This window comes from Neodiprion virginianus, chromosome 4 (genome assembly GCF_021901495.1).
Source record: "Neodiprion virginianus isolate iyNeoVirg1 chromosome 4, iyNeoVirg1.1, whole genome shotgun sequence".
Lineage (NCBI taxonomy): Eukaryota > Metazoa > Arthropoda > Insecta > Hymenoptera > Diprionidae > Neodiprion > Neodiprion virginianus.
Genome location: NC_060880.1, coordinates 13813135 through 13831571, shown reverse-complemented (window position 1 = coordinate 13831571; position 18437 = coordinate 13813135). Strand labels below are relative to the sequence as shown.

The 18437-nt window shown below is 37.5% G+C and overlaps 1 protein-coding gene across 3 annotated transcripts in view; it reads right to left on the bottom strand.

Moving 5' to 3' along the window:
- Positions 1-18437, bottom strand: part of LOC124303809 (facilitated trehalose transporter Tret1-like) — a 22852-nt gene extending 4415 nt beyond the window's left edge. Inside the window, exons 1-2 of one of the 3 annotated variants that reach the window (XM_046761503.1) lie at positions 8677-9103; positions 7202-7706 (exon numbers count right to left, since the gene is read on the bottom strand). In XM_046761503.1, coding sequence (XP_046617459.1) covers positions 7202-7221 — 20 coding nt within the window. In that variant the 5' untranslated portion in view covers positions 7222-7706; positions 8677-9103. Of the gene's footprint in view, positions 1-7201; positions 7707-8676; positions 9104-16385; positions 16661-18319 lie in introns of those variants that run through there. The other 2 variants (XM_046761504.1, XM_046761502.1) reach the window with 2 other exon arrangements.

Below are 18437 nucleotides of genomic sequence, written 5' to 3'. Positions count from 1 at the left end.
GTGTGTATGCATACGTAAGTACATGGTATGTACGTAGGTAAAGCGACCAGAGTGGTTGTCTGATCGCAGGAGTCGTATCAATTGAAGTGAGTCTTTGCAAACGGCGAAGGACGAATTTATGTAACCCAGGCTACTCAGATAATGAAAATCAATGTGATACAGAGCAGCGCCGCTGTCGCGTATTATTGTTAGTTGGAACCGGCACGCGAACAGCGTGAAAATAGAACGGATCAAACAATAAGATTCTATTCGTAGTAATTGGGTTCATCTTGTTCGCGAAAACAAAGAACTTACTAATTGCAGAAATATGTTATACGTTTCGTAGAATAGTTCCAAGCTTTTGTCGCCGGTTTCTCTTTCGTTTTTCTACGTACATATATACATGAACATTCGCGAGTACAATTCGGGATCATCTCTGTATCACCGTGAAGACTTGTGTATAAAGCATTAACAGACACTATGAGGTCACTGGCCGATTTGGTGCAGGCGTCGATGGCGTTTGTTAAAACATTGACGAACAAGCGAGAAATAAGAATTGGACACACTCCTAACGGTGGTATGTCGCGGTGCTAATGCCAAAAGGGTGTATAATTTTTTTTTTATCGCCAGTGGTTCCGTAGACTTACTTTCAAGCTAAATATTGAAAAAAAGTATATACGCCCTTTTGGCTATAAAATTTGTTTTTCTTTTTTTTTTTGTCAATGAAAAAAAAACAAGAATCATACGCTCTTCTGGCAGTAGTACCGCGACGTTTTCTTACTCTTCACCCGGAAAACATAGAGCTCGCTGATAATCCGGATTGCCGAAAACAAGATCGTTTCCTCGTTGTTTCGCATGGTAACAGACGTTGCATATTTTTCTACTTTTTTCCCCATCCGAATTGCGGAGGACGCGATCACGAGGTTGTGGTCGTCGATTGCGCGACGTTTGCGACCGCGACGCGTTACGCCACTGCAATTTCAATGGCACTTGTCTACAAATATAACGTAAACCACGAGTATTGCACAATCGTCGATTGAATATTAATGTCGAGCGCATGGTATTTCGAAATTATAGCAATTTAGTAATACTAATACTAAAAGTCTGCACGAGGCTCATATCGATAAAATGATCCTTCGATTAGAAATTTATTCGGAAATTCCGATTCATGCAACCAAGACTCGCGTATCGTTTGAAACACTATATTGTGGAATTCCTTTCATTTTACGCGAAGAGGAAATGAAGAACAATTCTTCAACGCCGAGGCCTGCGGAAAAAGCGCTGCAGAGTTTCAATTACAGCCAACACGCGCTGCCTTGTGCTGCGATAAAAAACGACAGCGGTCAGCTGTGATTAACCGTGACGTGAAACACAATATTCACCTATGTGCTGCATGTGGCATTGAAAAATTGCGTCAAAATTGAAGCAATTCGTTGTCGTCGCAAGTCAATTAGTAAGATATCATATCTTTATGGGCCAGTTAAACGATTTGGTAGACAAGTGGAGAGTTTCTTTTCATATCTAAGGGGTAAGGAAGCGGAGGAACGAATGTGCGCAGAAATTTGTGTAAATTACGGCGCCATTCGAGGTGGACGATTGTATGTGTTATTTTTCACCGAGAACAAATGACACAGATATTGTCAGACATGATAATCGCGAAGTGTCGAGACTAACAATAAGGGATTTAAGGAAGGTAGATCGGAATTAGTAGAGGAGTTGTAGAGGATTATTGCACCGTGCAGTACAGCATTGCCCTATAATAAACTAATAAAATCTTGGCAGCTGATCAACGCAAAGATAAGAGAACCAGCATTTGGGGATGGTTTAAATATCCAGATTTGAAAGAGAGCACATCAAATACGGTTGTATTGCGTTGATAACAGAATTCTGCCTGTATGTACGTGTATCAAGCCCAGACAATGTTTACTGCGTATATACAATTAGACATTATGTTTATACATATTCAGCCGTACAGGAATAATTATTAGTTGCCAAATCTGAAGCTTATAGGATGGATACACGTCTCCTTTTTACGACGACGACGCCTGTTTCAGCAGCAGGGCGTGCTCGAGTATCAGATTATGATGTACAGCGTCGATCGTGTTTCCTATTGTATTTGCTCATTTCTATACAACGGTTCAAGATTGTACATTTTTTCATTCCCCTTTATTTTCTCACCGCTTTTCGCCTGCCATTAGATCAAGTCTTACCGCACTAAGTGTAAACCGAATTGTGAGCAATCACATTCCACGAACTCTCTCGAGTATATTTTCCCCATTGTAGCGAGAATAATAATCCCTATTTTTCAACTGCTGCAGAATAGCTAAGTAGAGAATATGTAATAATGGTAATAAATAGGCGTATACGTTGCAAGATCTGCCTATATGGTAACGCGTGTTATTTTCGCTAAATACTACGAGCTCTTGGTCCGCGGTTACACACCGCAACTTCCAGAATTAATAGCAATTAAAACTGATTTCAAGCGACGTCAGTTTAATACGGTTATTATTATTATTACCATGATTATTATTAAAGTTCTTCCCATTACGATTGTCACCCATTACGGCGTCGGAATTAAGAAAATATGGCCAGAAACCTTGAAATAATAATAACAACGAAGGAATAGAGTAGGCATTATATACTTATGTGTATGTTGACGAGTGAAATTTATGTGACGACGAAGACGCGAATCGGACTGTGCGGATAAAAAATAATTAAATAGGTTATATTACATGTGCGATTATGCTCGCACGTGTTGGAAATATATTACTGTAACGATCCAAACTGTAGTTTATATAGCAGATATGATGTGATCTCTAGCTTGTCTAAAGACGATGCCTATGAAGACGTATTGCATTTCTTTTTATACACAATCAATCATTGATTCAATATCTTACATATGCCTTATGTATTTGACTCGAAGACCCTTGTTAATCAGACAACATATAACAACTAGATCCAATTGGTGTCAATTAAACCGTGTTACCTTTTCCGACAAGCAATCTAAGCCTTTAGTGTCAAATATAGAATTAACACGCGAAGATGTCGGCTCTTTTTATCACGATTGTATTAATTTTTTTTTCAACTGCTACGAACACTGTTCACAATTCTATGCGAAACAATTTGAAGCGAAAAGAAAACTAGACGAAGAAATTAAGATATTTTAATCGGTTCGCCATTTTTTCCGGTCAGCATAATTCTCAAAGCACGTACGCGTAAATACGCGGCAGCAAAAATTTTCAGCATACATCGTTGAGTGGAATAATACCTGCATCTGAATATAAAATGTGCAATAAATAAATGTCACAGCGATAAGTTCAGGCTGTTCGCAACTGGATATTTTCAATAACGACTGATTGTTGGGAGCGTATATGTAAACGATATATTCGTTCAGCTTAGGGATATAAAAAAAATAGTCACTATTATCGTCAGCTGTTCGGGACGACTTAATTTATGTGCCTACGAATTCGCAATTTCGTATTCAGTAACTGGAAATCTAACTTCTGAGAAGTAGGTATAATACGATAGGATAGGTGCAAGTCATATCCTGCAGTGAGATATATATCGCGAACGAAAAGAAGGCCAAAGGAGGCTCCTCGAGTATGTTGTTGGAAAAAATACTTTGCCATTGTCGACAACATTTCGCTTCTCGGGTATCTACATCGTAGGTGTATGTAATACATCAATAGAACTCTGAGCCCTTGAACCATCCAGCATTGCGAGACTACAAACTTGGCACGTGAATCAAGGAAGTAAGTCCAAAGTTTCACTGCGCTGTGTCGTTATACTTGTGTTTGTTTTACTTCTTTTTTTTTCGTTTATTCGCGGCATCGATGGCTAAGGAAAGAGTTACAAAATATGTGTACGAAAAATCCCGATAGTTTAGCTTTGAATATTTTTTCATCCTTTCGCACTTGACGAGTGAATTCTTCCATCGTTGTGTTTATCTTCTCTTTCGTTTGATGACATTTTATCGTTTTTATCGTTTTTTTTTTTTCAATTCTCATTCGCGATTACGTAGTTTGGCCAAACGCCGACGTGTCGAACAACAGGAGCTTTGTGTATAATTATTCCCGCGCGGATCTTACACCGTCGATAATTAATTTTGCCTAGGCCTACTGCTACCAGGTACGTATCCAGATAATAATATTCGACATACTACGTATTTATAATGTACGTAAAACAAATTTCAGAGAGGTGCGAATCTTGCAGAATAATCCTTATACCTATATGGCAAACAGATGCGTGTTGTACGTATAAGCTGTAAATGACCAGTTGGTTAACGACAACAACAAGACCTGATTCGATTTGTACGCGACGCAAGAGAAGTCGGTAATTCGTTAATTAAGCGTTGCAGCTGAATTTATTCCCATTGAATACCTATATTGAAATCGCGCATTCACGTAATATGGTACATATATGCAATGCGTGCAAGTTTTTTTTTTGCAGCATGAACAAGTCTCGGTAAAAATATTTTAATCTGTCTCTTCGAGTCATTATATATGCGCGTGCGTGCGTGCGTGCGTGCGTATATATATATATATATACATATGGTTTTTTTTTTGTTTTTTGCACACTACACACGATATTTAAATATATAAAAAAATCGCCGATGGTAGGGTAAGACGTAGGTCGGTTTGGTGTGAAATGCTTAATGTATGTGAAGAAAAAACCAACTGACCAAAAGTTCGCTCGACTCTCTTACGTACGGAATATTAATTATCGTATCCTATCCCAGAAAAGTTGTTGCGAGTATAATAATAGCTCGATACCCCCCCCCCCCCCCGCCCCAATCTACATCGTTATATATCGTTTGTTTTTAAACGGAACGGCAGCATTGGAGGTAGGTAACAAGATACGAGCAACACCGTGGCTTAAGAATCGATAGCGTCCGATGATTGCTGTCGAAGGATCGATAGCGCATTCCTATCGACGTGTAAATACAGTCGTACGGCTCTTGTGTATTGTGGTGACCTTGTATTTTCTCTCCGTTTTCCTGTCTCATCTCCCGCTATGCTTGTGTAACTCTAGACCCCGCGTCACTTCATGCTCATATAGACATCGCCGCGTAACGTTTAGGTATATTAGCTACAAATGGTAACGAGGAAAATGATTTGAAATAATTTTCCGTTGTTTTACGCGATTCCCCCCCTCCCTCCCCCCCCCCCCCGCGGTTTCCGATCCATATCGGAAAAAAAATTTACATAATCAATCATTTGACAAATGCAAATGAAAAAAAAAAAAAAAAATAAATAAAAATAAATAAATAACAAATAGGAAGCAATAATAGCTATGTAAAAAACGGTCTGATTTATACTCGCAACGCGTTTATCATACTTTACATCTTACACGGTATATAAGACTCACTGAAACGGGGAGCGTCAGAAGTAGTTATAATATACGGTTAAAGTGTATGTACCTAAGCTCCTCTTTCCTCCTCCTCCTCCTCCCTCTCCGTTACACCTATGCACTCACCTGCAGTAGCATGCGACATGCATAATGCATTGGGACATGCATGTGTGTCCAAGTCGGGGAGTGGGGGGGAGGTCGAGGAGCGTTGCACTCGCCTCTGTCAGACTTTACGGCGTTAGCGGCAAAAGCCACGCGCACGTGTAGCAGCTCACGATCAGCTGTATTCTCCGCGCGCGATCGATCATTGCATATCCCCTTCCAAAGAATACCCAACCTTTCGTCCTTCCGCCGTGACGAACATGTATTATCACGTGGAATCGATTCTTCCTTTCCCTTATATCTCAACTTTACGACGAGATTACATGCCGTTGATTGTTTTTTTTTTTTTTTCAATTATTTTTGGAACGACGGTTCTCTGCGATCGACAGTGCGGTGTCTTCCCTACTGAAAATGTTCATGTGTCAAGTCGTATAATGTTTTGAAAGAATTCAGCGTGTAATTTATTACACGGTTTGTTTGGAACATTCTATAAAATGTATAAGAAATCGCATAACTAATTATGAAAGCCCGAATCATCAAATATACTGGATCAAAATTTATCTAGTATATCTGATGATTCGTGCTTTCGTGATTTATTACGTTATTTCTTATATATCTTATCGGATTTACAAAATAAATCATTTAATAAATTACACGCTGAATTCTTTGAAAACATGATATGATTTGACACATAAACATTTTCAGTAGTGTTCCTTCTCTAACCTTTTCTGTTTTCCATTTGCCCTGGCCTTAATACACCGCAACAAGTATATTTACAGATAACCAATATGTACGTGACACATATATCAATCGCCGCGGCGTATATCAAGGATTTTATTTGCAAATAATGTCTGGTTAGATAACATATTTTACTATATGTATTACTTAATCATTCCGCCTTCACGCTCTCTCTTTCTCTTTTTGTCGACTCATTAATCCCTTTTTTACTCGGGGTGAAAATATCAGCAGCAGCGGATTGTAATGTATAACATATGTAACAAACCCGACTGTAGAAAGTCAGATTTGCAAATCATTCCTACGACTCGCACGAATACCTACATTTCGCTACGTGTATACTATATACCTTCCGTTACTTATAGATATATACCTACAATGAGTTGGTGGGAAGAAAAAGAGGCTACACTTTTTATCGGGTCGGGTTCCCTCCGTCTCTCTCTTTTTTTTTGCCCCCCATATCTGTCGGTCAAACGTATCAATCGAAATACATTCACGCTTCCACAGATTCTTACGCATTACAAACGCACACGTTTTCAAATTGCTTTGAGCAATTTTACCAGCTGACAATGAGTATCGTTCTTCTATTTATTTTCTTTTACTCTTTTTTTTTTCTCTTTTCCTTCTGATTTTTACCACACGTTTTGAATGATTTTATTTTTTATTTCTCTTCACTAGCGGTAAACGTTGAGTGAACGTATATTACGTGGAAGAAAAAGAACGCGCCCGCAAAGCCGTCATCTCGTGCCAGTCGTCAACGATTGTAAAAGTTTCCGTTGACTTTGCGGGGAATTCTGATCGCGGATTGAAACGATGACAGCAATGCCGCCCCACGCTGTGCAACAGTTGATACCGGCTCTTTCTCTTTCTCGACGTAAAGGAGAACACGTGCCGCGCGTGGTTTGCATTCCCATGATTTTCGTATCATCGTCATACAATCCTCGGATGGATTAGAATTACTGAACAATGTTGCCGCTGGCGTTCGAGGACGGCCGATTCCTATTGTATGTGTGGGTAAATTACACGTGCAACTCACCTCAGCGAGTACGGATCCATGTTCTTAGCTGGAGTGTAGTAGTGTAGTAGTGGTAGTAGTAGTAATAGTAGTAGAGTAGTAGTAGTAGTAGTAGTGGTAGTAGTAGTAATAGTAGTAGTGGTGGTGGTGGTAGTGTAGTACTAGTTGGGAGTTTTCGCCTTGTTGCCTCTTCTGTTTATTTACGAATTATGTAGACACATGCATATGCATGCGTATGTCACACTTCACGCTCTGTTAAATTTAGTTTCGGCTTTTCGTATCTTTTTCCTTTTTTTTTCTCGCTCTTCTTGTCGCGTCTCTTCTTTTTATGGTTAACCTTGATTGGTCTCCGGTTGCTGCGGTGTGTGGATATATGTCTTCGAATTAAAATTCACTCATCTGTACGTATAGTAAAAAAGTCGAATGCGTGTGTGTGTATGTGTGTGTGTGACTGTGTTCTAAAAATTTGTTTCTCGTCAACTCCTTCCGTTCCGGTGCGGTGAAAACCTCGTTTTCATATTACCTCCTGAAACGTAAGAAGAGATCAAATCTGTGGGTGAAGAAACATCGAACGTTTTTTTTCAAACGCAACAATACTGTAATAACAATGATAAATCGTATAGTGTAACGAGGGAAAAAAAATGTTGTTCCAGTATATATTTTTTATATTTATTACTTCTTACGTGCAGGATGACTTTAATTTCGCGCGACACAAGTCACGTGCATATTTCTAAAACACTAGACACCGTCCAAGGCTCGAGATACAAAACGTCTGACGATAAGCGAGTTCAAGTCTCGCGTAAGCCAATGCTGTTGTACGTAATACGATATACCGGGTGTACAGCAGCAATCATTTGCAGAGCCGAGCTACTTTGTATTTTGCCTTTGTTGTAAGTTGCTAAGGCCGCGGTCGGGTGTGCAGGTTCCGCATAATGTAATGCATGAGTACATATCCTTGCTGGCGTATATACGACAGGCGTGCCGTGTCTATGTCCGTGAAGTGAAATTTGCGTTATACACTATCGAGAGATAGGAGAGCACGATATGACACATATGATTTATTTTCTTATCTCGGGCAACCAGAGATTGACGATGGCGTTATTGACACGTTACACGGAGACTTAGCAAAATTTATGTTTTTCTCAGATTACGCGCGATGTGTACGTTTCTCTTGTTATCAACGCATGATACAACGCGTTCCAGGTTCTCGGTGCTGTATTTCTCTCTCTCGATTGTCGAACAGATAAAACTATTTAAAAACGTCTCGATTCGAATACGCGTTATTGAATACTCGTAAAATTTTCGCGCGTCGTTATCGTGCCGTAAAGCAACCTGCCGTATAAAACATAGAGTGAGAGAAGAAGCCAGGCTACGATATACAGTATACGATTTATCACGTGTAGCAAGTAATTGTAATTTCATTCGCCGTCGCTCGTACAATCCTCAATTTATATACACACACGCTTATGTACATCATACAATAATACCGTACTTACTTTCACCCCTCCGCTCAGGCGTCGCCGGGGTTTTTTCCCTTCTAATCCTTCCTTCGATCGTTCCTCGCTTGTTCCACCAAAAGTCAGTGGGTCGCGTTAAATTGTCGAATACTCGTGCAGACGACGACGAGTTCGAAAGTCACGAAGCACTAGGAGAAGTATACGAAGAAGGAAGAGGAAGCTTAGGACGTACGGGAGTGCAAAGGACAATGGACACGAACGTGTTATTCGGTCGGGATGAGGATGCGTAGGTAGAGCGTTAGACCGCGAGTGGATGTATGCGTGTGACCCTCTCCAGTGGTGGCTGACTGACTTACCGACTGACTGCCGGACCGCACGGCCAAACAACCGCGACTGATCAGACCTCTGGAGTTTCGCAGCTACGGACCATCGACGGACCGGCTCTTAATTCAGGAGATCTGACAATGAGCCAACCCCGGAACGGCATGCGCCGGCTGCAGTACTCCTCACAGTCATCATACATCAGACATTGGCTACCAGCCGCCCCATAATTCCGCCGATGACGCCGGTCGACATTATCGCTCGCCAATCCGTTTAATTTTCACGCTAATTGCACGCCGATCTCGCGTATTAGATACACGACGTACCGATCGCTCGATACTAGATCGGATCACTTATCAGATACACGATTTTCTTAATTGGTAATTACCCGGAACAACATCGGGAACAATACCAACTGGAAATGATTATTATATCGTGTTTAAATGTCTTTATCTCTTGCCTCCGACAATCGTACGTGTTTTTTGGCAATGGGCTGTGCTTACTTACGATCGGACTGACTTGTAATTGTAAATTACATTTCCTTACGTCGCGATGATATTATAGGTCTGTTTTCTTGTCTTCCTGCCGCAGCGTCTTTGCGAGATATACGTGTACATATTCGAAATACGGAAGGTGTAGAAAACCGTGTCTCTAAAGTTGTTGTACTCTTTCGTTATTTCAGAAATCCTCACTTGCGCACCTATACTTGTACAAGCACAAAGCATATCATCCTGCGATAGCCGGATAGTGTTTCTGGAACATTCGCAGCTCCGGACACATCGATACGATACGATATTTCCGAACTGATCCGTGCATTGGTATACGTGCAAATAATTTGATTCCCCCAGTTATAATTGACCGTCGAGTTTCATGCGGTTAAAGAAATGTCGTAAGAACCCAGATAGAACACGCGTACAGATAATGTCTGAGTGACCGTCTAAAATACGTATAGTACCTATCCGTAAAATCCGTTAATTACGGATAATGTACATATTGTAGACGGTCTATCTTGGAGTCTATTTGTACGTTTTACTTTGCTGAATTACTGTCTTTTTGTATTCCTCATGCGAGTATTTTGCTTCGTGGAGAATGTTTGGCATACGCAACGAAAAAAATTGACGTTCGTTAAGTGATTGCTGCTATATATAGGCAGTGAACAAATGTAGGTGATCCGATAAATAAGAAAGGTAATACCCAGGACCAGGCGCGAATCCATGGCCGGGGGGGAGCAGAGCTCGTATATGTGTAATTACTTTTCTTCGGCTTTGAGACAAATCAGGTCTTCAAATCTTGAGACTTATTTTGATGAACCAATACCGCGACAAATATTTTTTCACTGATCTAACATTACCTAAGAATATTGCACACCAATAAATTAACGGCCATAGAGGGACAAACAAGATAAAAATGCAATTCTCCGATCGTAGTTCATTGCCAACGTAATTAACTAGGGAGAAAAGTTTGCTGTCGCGGAATGAATTTCCATGTGTTTACTATTACAATCAGGGCTCTGAGGGTATCAGGATTCTTCGGATCGGGTCGAGGCTGGAAAAATCTACAAGTATCGGGTCGGGGTCTCGAAAACTTCTGGATTCGTGAAAATGTCGGGATTCACGAAAACATCAGTTTTATCGAAATTTCCGGGATGCCAGTATCTCCCGATGAAAGATGACTTTTAACTGAAAATATTGATGTCACTTAGATATATACTATTCACTATTAGTATTTAGCATTTGTCCAATATTACATGTCCAATATTAGATGAGTTAGGTTATCCGCGTTTCGGGTTTCTCGACAATTTCTGGTTTCCCGAAGATATTGGGTTTTACGAAGATTCCGGGTTGTCAGACAGTCCCGAGTTTCCCGAAGATTTCAACTTTCCCGACCATTCCGGTATCGGTAAAAAAACCCGATTCGATACAAACCCGTTTCGAATCCGATCTTTTTCCCTCCGAGATTTCGGGAATCCGCAAGGCGTAATTAAAGTACTATGAGACCTAAAAGTATCAGACGTAAACTTATTGGATGTGAGAAAAAAAAAAAAAAATACATAAAGTACAAAATAATTTTGTTTTCAGGATTGACCTGACCGATTTAATTGAAAATTTAATGTGATATTGAGAGAGTCAAGAGCTTTTACAGATACAATGGACAGATTTTTAGTTTATTCGTCTTTATGCCCGAAAAGTATCACAGTAAGGAACAAAAATTTGAGAGAAAATAATTGTTCTTATCATGAATTTAAGAAGCTCAAAATCTGTCCATTGTGTCTACCAAGATTCTTGACGTTGTCAATATCACCCTGTTTAAATATATATATGGGTCATTCCATGTCAATTCAACGACGTTGCGACGGTGACCCTCTTAGATTTTTATGATTTTTTAATATGTTTTTATACATATAGAAAGAAGTCCTCAGCTAAATTTTTAGCTCTTTATCTCTTCCCATTCCGGAGTTGTCGATTTTTGAAGAAATTAACGAAAAAAACTCGTGTTTCTGACAACAATTGAAATAACCTAATTAAATACACAAATTTTTAAGTATATTTTGATGCTCTTTCTGAAAAGAAATACAAAAATTGAAAAAAAAATTTTATTCATGCTTTTTTGGCCATTTTTAATCGAAAAATTGGATTTTCGTTCAATAGGACACTTCTGATTTTATCCAAAAAAATTTACCAAATTCTACGTTAAAAAACAAAATTTTTGAGCCATAATATAAGAGGGGCTTTCAATAACTTCTAGTGAAAATAATTTAAAAACAAATTTTTTTTCAGTAATTTTGATTTATTTTCAGAAAAACAATTAAAAATCCAATTTTTCGATTAAAAATGGCCAAAAAAGCATGAAGAAATTTTTTTTTTCAATTTTTGTATTTTTTTTCTGAGTGAACATCAAACAATACTTAAAAATTCTTGTATTTAATTAGGTTAACCAAATTTTTTTTCGGAAAATAAATCAAAATTACCGAAAAAAAATTTGTTTTTAAATTATTTTAACTAGAAGTTATTGAAAGCCCATCTTATATTTGGCTCGAAAATTTTGATTTTTAACGTAGAATTTGGTAAATTTTTTTTAATAAAATCAAAAGTGTCCCATTATAAAAAGCATAAAAAAATACTTAAAAATTTGTGTATTTAATTAGGTCATTTCAATTGTTGTCAGAAACATGAATTTTTTTCGTTAATTTCTTCAAAAATCGACAACTCCGGAATGGGAAGAGATAAAGAGCTAAAAATTTAGCTGAGGACTTCTTTCTATATGTATAATAACATATTAAAAAATCATAAAAATCTAAGAGGGTTACCGTCGCAACGTCGTTGAATTGACATGGAATGACCCATATATATAAATGTCTGTCTAAAATAATATAATTATTTTTCAAATAAATCGGTCTAGTCACTTAATAATTTTTATTATTTTATTTTTTTCTCCATACCCAATTGATATTGAGCTCCGATACTTTCAGGATCTTAGTATTTTAATAGTACTTACTTATCCATAAAATATCATTCTGATATTTGCAAGAAGAATTTTCACTCTACTTTTCCCCCTAAGGCCTTTTTATAACTATCTCAACGATGTAACATATGGTGACATCAATATTATAATTATAATTTTAATCGATTTTTCCTTCAAGTAATTAATTAATCGATTGTGAGTATAAAACAACATTGCTTGCAATATACTGCTCCATGAAAACGAGCCTTTAAAATTTATTCTATGAAATTGTCCACAGTTCAATTTACATTACTTTGAAATACATTCGTGAAATCAATAAAAATCAAGTTTCAAACGTTGTGAAGGGATTTCGAAATCGCAATAATTTGTTGTAAATTAGCGATTTTTAGTAATCTCACAAAGGTTAATTAAAGAGTACCGACAACTGGGGCGTGTGATTACACAGCGGTTTTTAGAAAAAACAAGCATTCGAGAAACTTTGAACTTTCACCAATTTATATGGTTTTAAAAGCCGATTGTTCCACTTTACCTTTTGCTTCTTGAGCATACAAACCTTCATGAAGATTTTTGTTTGCTACTTCCGAATTTTTCTTTCAACTCCCAACCATTAAAACAAACTGATCCACAGTACTTTTCAAATTTGAACAAAAAAAATATCTTTGTGTTACATAAATGTCATTTGCATATCAACGGCCAAGGTAACTTCTACTTTTCACAGTAGTTTTTGCTAAAAGAATATCGGGTCGGAGCGATTTGAAAAAATTTTTTCGGGTCAAAGCTATTAGTACTAATTTGTTTCACGTATTAGTTGTTGACAAAATAGGCAGCAATAAGTTTTATCAAGGCAAACCTTGATTAAAAGTTTAAAGTCTGAAAGTATGAAAGTTTAATATACAGTCATGATTTGCAGTATTTTTTACAGTAATAAATATACGTTTTTTTTTCGTATTTATAAAATTTATCATGCAATTTTATCTTTGCCCCCTCCACCCCTCTCCCCTTCCCCAAAACTTGTCCTGGATGCGCGTGCAAGGCCAAGAAAAAATTATACATGAACAGTAAAAAGATTTGAATGCAGCGATTGTGAAAAATCTATGAAACGTAAACTCCAGTTTCGATAAGTGTAGGTTAGGCTGATTCAAAAAAAATGGCTAATTTTTTTTTTTCGAAATCCCCACATAAAAACTTCCGAGAAGGTGTGAAAAGACGCCTGTAAAAAGCAGAGCTCTTAATATTATTATTTAGAGGTCGCGCATCGGGAATTTCTATTTCCCATTTAAATAACACAGGAAGAAATTTTTTTAAATTTTGCAATTTCGTATTTTTGCAACGGCTCATTGAATCAGCGGACCAAAGCATATTCTTGTAGGAAATTTGACGCTCTACAAAAAAGGTACTTACAAAGTTTTCGATAGACACACTCCTTCAAAAGTTATTCGAGGTCAAAGTTGAACTTACAAAAAAATTCAATGTTTTTTTTTTTTTTCGATGATACTATGAATCTTTTCTCATTATTTTATTATAAATATATATTTAATAAATACATCTTACTCTAATTGGGCTTTTTCAATCATTAATTTTCCCATCGAGTCAATATAAAGTTACCTTACAAAAATGCGATGTTAAATAATAAACATGTTATCATGGAGAATCCATAACTGATGCACTTGACTATTTAAAAATGTAATTGTTCCGAAATCTATCTTCTTTATAACAAAATAATGAGAAAAGATTCATAGTATCATCGAAAAAAAAAAAAACATTGAATTTTTTTGTAAGTTCAACTTTGACCTCGAATAACTTTTGAAGGAGTGTGTCTATCGAAAACTTTGTAAGGACCTTTTTTGTAGAGCGTCAAATTTCCTACAAGAATATGCTTTGGTCCGCTGATTCAATGAGCCGTTGCAAAAATACGAAATTGCAAAATTTAAAAAAATTTCTTCCTGTGTTATTTAAATGGGAAATAGAAATTCCCGATGCGCGACCTCTAAATAATAATATTAAGAGCTCTGCTTTTTACAGGCGTCTTTTCACACCTTCTCGGAAGTTTTTATGTGGGGATTTCGAAAAAAAAAAATTAGCCATTTTTTTTGAATCAGCCTAGTGTAGGTACAATTTTATCAAAAGTAAACAACACAAGTATTTGTAACGTTCTTTACTCTTTTATTTTCGACAGCCTATATCCGTATAATTAATTATATCACAGCACGGGGTCTCTCCCAAGTAATTCGTGTCCACATTATTCCGATGGCTCCGTCTTTCTTGATTTTATTTCAATTAGGCATGTTTGGCCAAGTATAATTCATACCGCTCGAATGGCTTTCGCGTTACGTTATGTTACGTGTATTATATACATATGGCGCGAAACAGCTGCTTATTCGACTGTTGTGATAAAAATATAAATTGATATAATAAGGCGATCGGCACACATACGCATACATAGATACAATATATACGATGTTTACCTGTCGTATATACGGCCACGTTGGGCGATAGTTAATTAGACAATGATTCATTAGCTGTGGGCTGCTTGGGATGGGTGTGCTGTACAAACGGCGTTGACGCAGGTCTACATTGATTAATAAAATAATATTATAACACGATACGCGGAATCACATATGAGTATGTGTTTAATAATTATCTGGAGATCGCGAATCCGGCAATATTATAGTTCGTATAGCACAATGCGATCAGTCGTATCAGTTGGAAATATCTCATTGCCAAGTTGTTCGCGTAAGATCAGGTTGACACGTTGAAATTATCCAATTATCTACGTTTTTTTCCACGTTGTTTCGACGATATACGCTTGTCGCCTTCGTCGGCTGTATTACAAGATCAAATATGCCGATTTGTGCGGTTTTTATCGCGTGGGTGATTTAAAACGACGCCGTTTTTTCAGCGACCAGGTTATACCCTTGATTGTTGTATGTTATGCACGTTTATTACGTACGTATGACGATCGGTTGTCTGTGAGGGGATCGCGAGACAGGGCCGTAAAGATGTTCGGTACGCCATGCCGTCACAATTTGCGAACGTTTATAAGGTTCAACGAGGCACTTGACCCGCGCCATTGCGATACCACTGGATGATGAAACGGCACGCGGGCTCTCCGTACAATTCAATATCATCGTAAATCTTACGTGAAATAATGCGATGCGGCTTTATAAGGCATCGGATCGTTATCGTGATATGAAGGTTAAAATATGAAATGTACGAAAAAAAAAAATGAAAACTGCGTACATCTATACGGCGATTGTTTTCACACATCCGTGTACCCTGTAGACATCGGAACTCAGTCGTAGCTTATTTATTTGTCAAACAATGCACGGGATATGAAATTTGGCGAACGGTATATTCATGTAACTAGCGACCAGCTGCTGAGCGTTATCAACGAATAAATAAGTGATTAAACGTAAAATTCACTCATGCGCAGTGGCGAAACGTATTTATTATTTATATATAGGTATCTATGTTTTTTGTTTAATTAATTATTGACGAATAGTTAAAAATTTTCGAAACCCTCGGTGAATGCATTTCTTCTTACAACAAAGATATCAACGAATATTTCGAAAACTTACAGAATTGATTCTATAATGTTGTTGAAATCTCGATTAGTATTATACGCCTTTCGTACATGTCATAATACGTTTCCAACTCGTGATTATGTACCGAACGATAAGACAGCATGTGAGCAATGAATTGAGAGTCGAGTGTATGTGTATATGTATGTGCACATGTATATACACATCTGTATCAGTATATTTTACATGAATCAGTCAGCCGCGTGTATAGAGTGACCAAATATCGTTCGTTACACATTTTATCGATAATATATTCCCATTTCTTAAATTAAATTATAAAATTTACCCAATTTACCGTATCCACCACTGTAGTTTACGGGAAACGAAGAATAAATGTTAGTCAATAATGGAAATTCGAAAGAGTTTCTCTTTTTGTCAACTTACTCCGCAGGGCAGCCGTTTAAAAATTTCATTTCCTCCGTGCGGCGACACCTTCTGTCAAATCTCTTATTGTACGCTTCTGCACCATGTACGATTTTTCAGCCACACCGTTGACGATAGAAATCGTTGTAGATCGCATTCGAATAAATAATTATACTTGTATCGTATGACTGACAGTTAGTATAATGCGAGCAATACAGAACGTGAGTCTGCGAATTCCGCGAAATTTTTACAGGCGATAACGCGGCTATCTTTGCGACCCGAAGTCGACGACACTCCGATTTTAAATAATGGGTACTGATGAAATTTTTGCTCATACTTAATAACACGCACATATATATATATACGATCTATGCATATATCGTATAATATTATGTACATAATTATAATACGTAGGTACGTAAACAATGGATCTGCCTGTCGCGTGTTGACACTGTTTTATATTTATATTGCAAAAATATTCTGTTTGCTTTAGTTTAAATAGTTTAAAGATACATGTACGGGCACAAGGTGTAAAATGTACGTATAATTACTCATGTGTGGATTAGGTTTTACTTATTTTTAGAAAAAATTTATCGCCACTTCTACGCGGTAGTTATATCTATATGTAGCGTAGTACATCAAGTCCGTATAAATTATATACCCAAAGACATACGGAAGCCAGGGGCATGACATGCCTGCCTTTTTTTGTAATATAAGGTTACGGGTATACATACGCTAATATATGCTTGTATCATTGTATCGTAAAGTTGTGTATACAAATTGTTTGCGATCTTTTTATAATTGAGGAAACCAAATTCTACGTTGTAATATTTAAAAAATCAAATAATACACACGCGTGTACGAAGATTCGTGACTGACTTATATTAAAACATAATATCTTGTACGCGAATTCTCGCGCGAAGAGAAACCTCTACTCGAAGAGTTACACCACTTCCGTTCCTCGCTCTTATCTCGCGATTTTTTAATCAAGCCGTTTTCTTACTTCCTCTCTACCCCGCATCCTCGCTTGTCATTCCGAAATTTTGCTATTGCGCAATTCACGTAGATATAATATACCGTAATAATATTCATGATTTCTACCTGCAAGCTTATAATTATCAGTTTTGCGCGTCGTTGTGATTCTTTTCAGAGGCAGGTGTATTAATGTATATCGAGATATATGGGTATGCCTGTACTCCGTACCTTCGTAAATACAGCGTAACTAGCTATTGTATATAATTATAATATTATAATGCCGTTTTTCTTCGTTTGGCGTGAAAAGATGAATATGCGACAATGAAGTAGAGTATACTATCGGCATCTCTTGTATGTCTGGCCTAGAATTTGCCGAATCCATTTGACCCCGCGCGTGACACCGTATAATTAATTAAGCCCAGGGTGCGAACGTATTTCAGCTTTTTATACGCGATATCTCTACCAGTTTGCGTTATAGCCCTGTCAGAATTGAATAATCAGCTATAGTGACAATTGGACAAAAAGGACAATTTCACGTCAACCGCAGGATCGTGTAACCAGCTCTAATTATAATTATTGACGTAATTTCAATTTTCAATCGCTCTCGTTGAATTCGTGATGTCTTTTGCGATTGTTTCTTTGATAACAGCGGGTAAAGTTCCGATATAGATATTTTGGAAGTACGGATATCACGCGACTATACACAACAATTGCACAATTTCCGGTAATTCTTTTCTTTTTTTCTTGTTCCTCAAACGCATTTTTTATTTCATTTTTTTTTTTTATTTTTCACGCGGTACACAATATTTTCCATGTAAGAACGATATGCGAAGGTGAAGTGGGCCGTAAAAGATCTACATAATGTTAATCTGCGCTATAAAATAGACGTTAACTAGATATCAGGTACGAATTATGCGTAATAATTGGGAATTGAAGCGAAGGAGTAAAGCGCGAGAAGAAAAGAAATGGTGAAAAATTACCTTTCGGTCCTCATCGCCCCGCGTAGTTTAATATCAGGACCGTCACAATTAGGGATGATGTTGCGGTAGGGTCATGACATTCGACTGCTAGAGCACACTCTCGCGGTTATGAACTGAC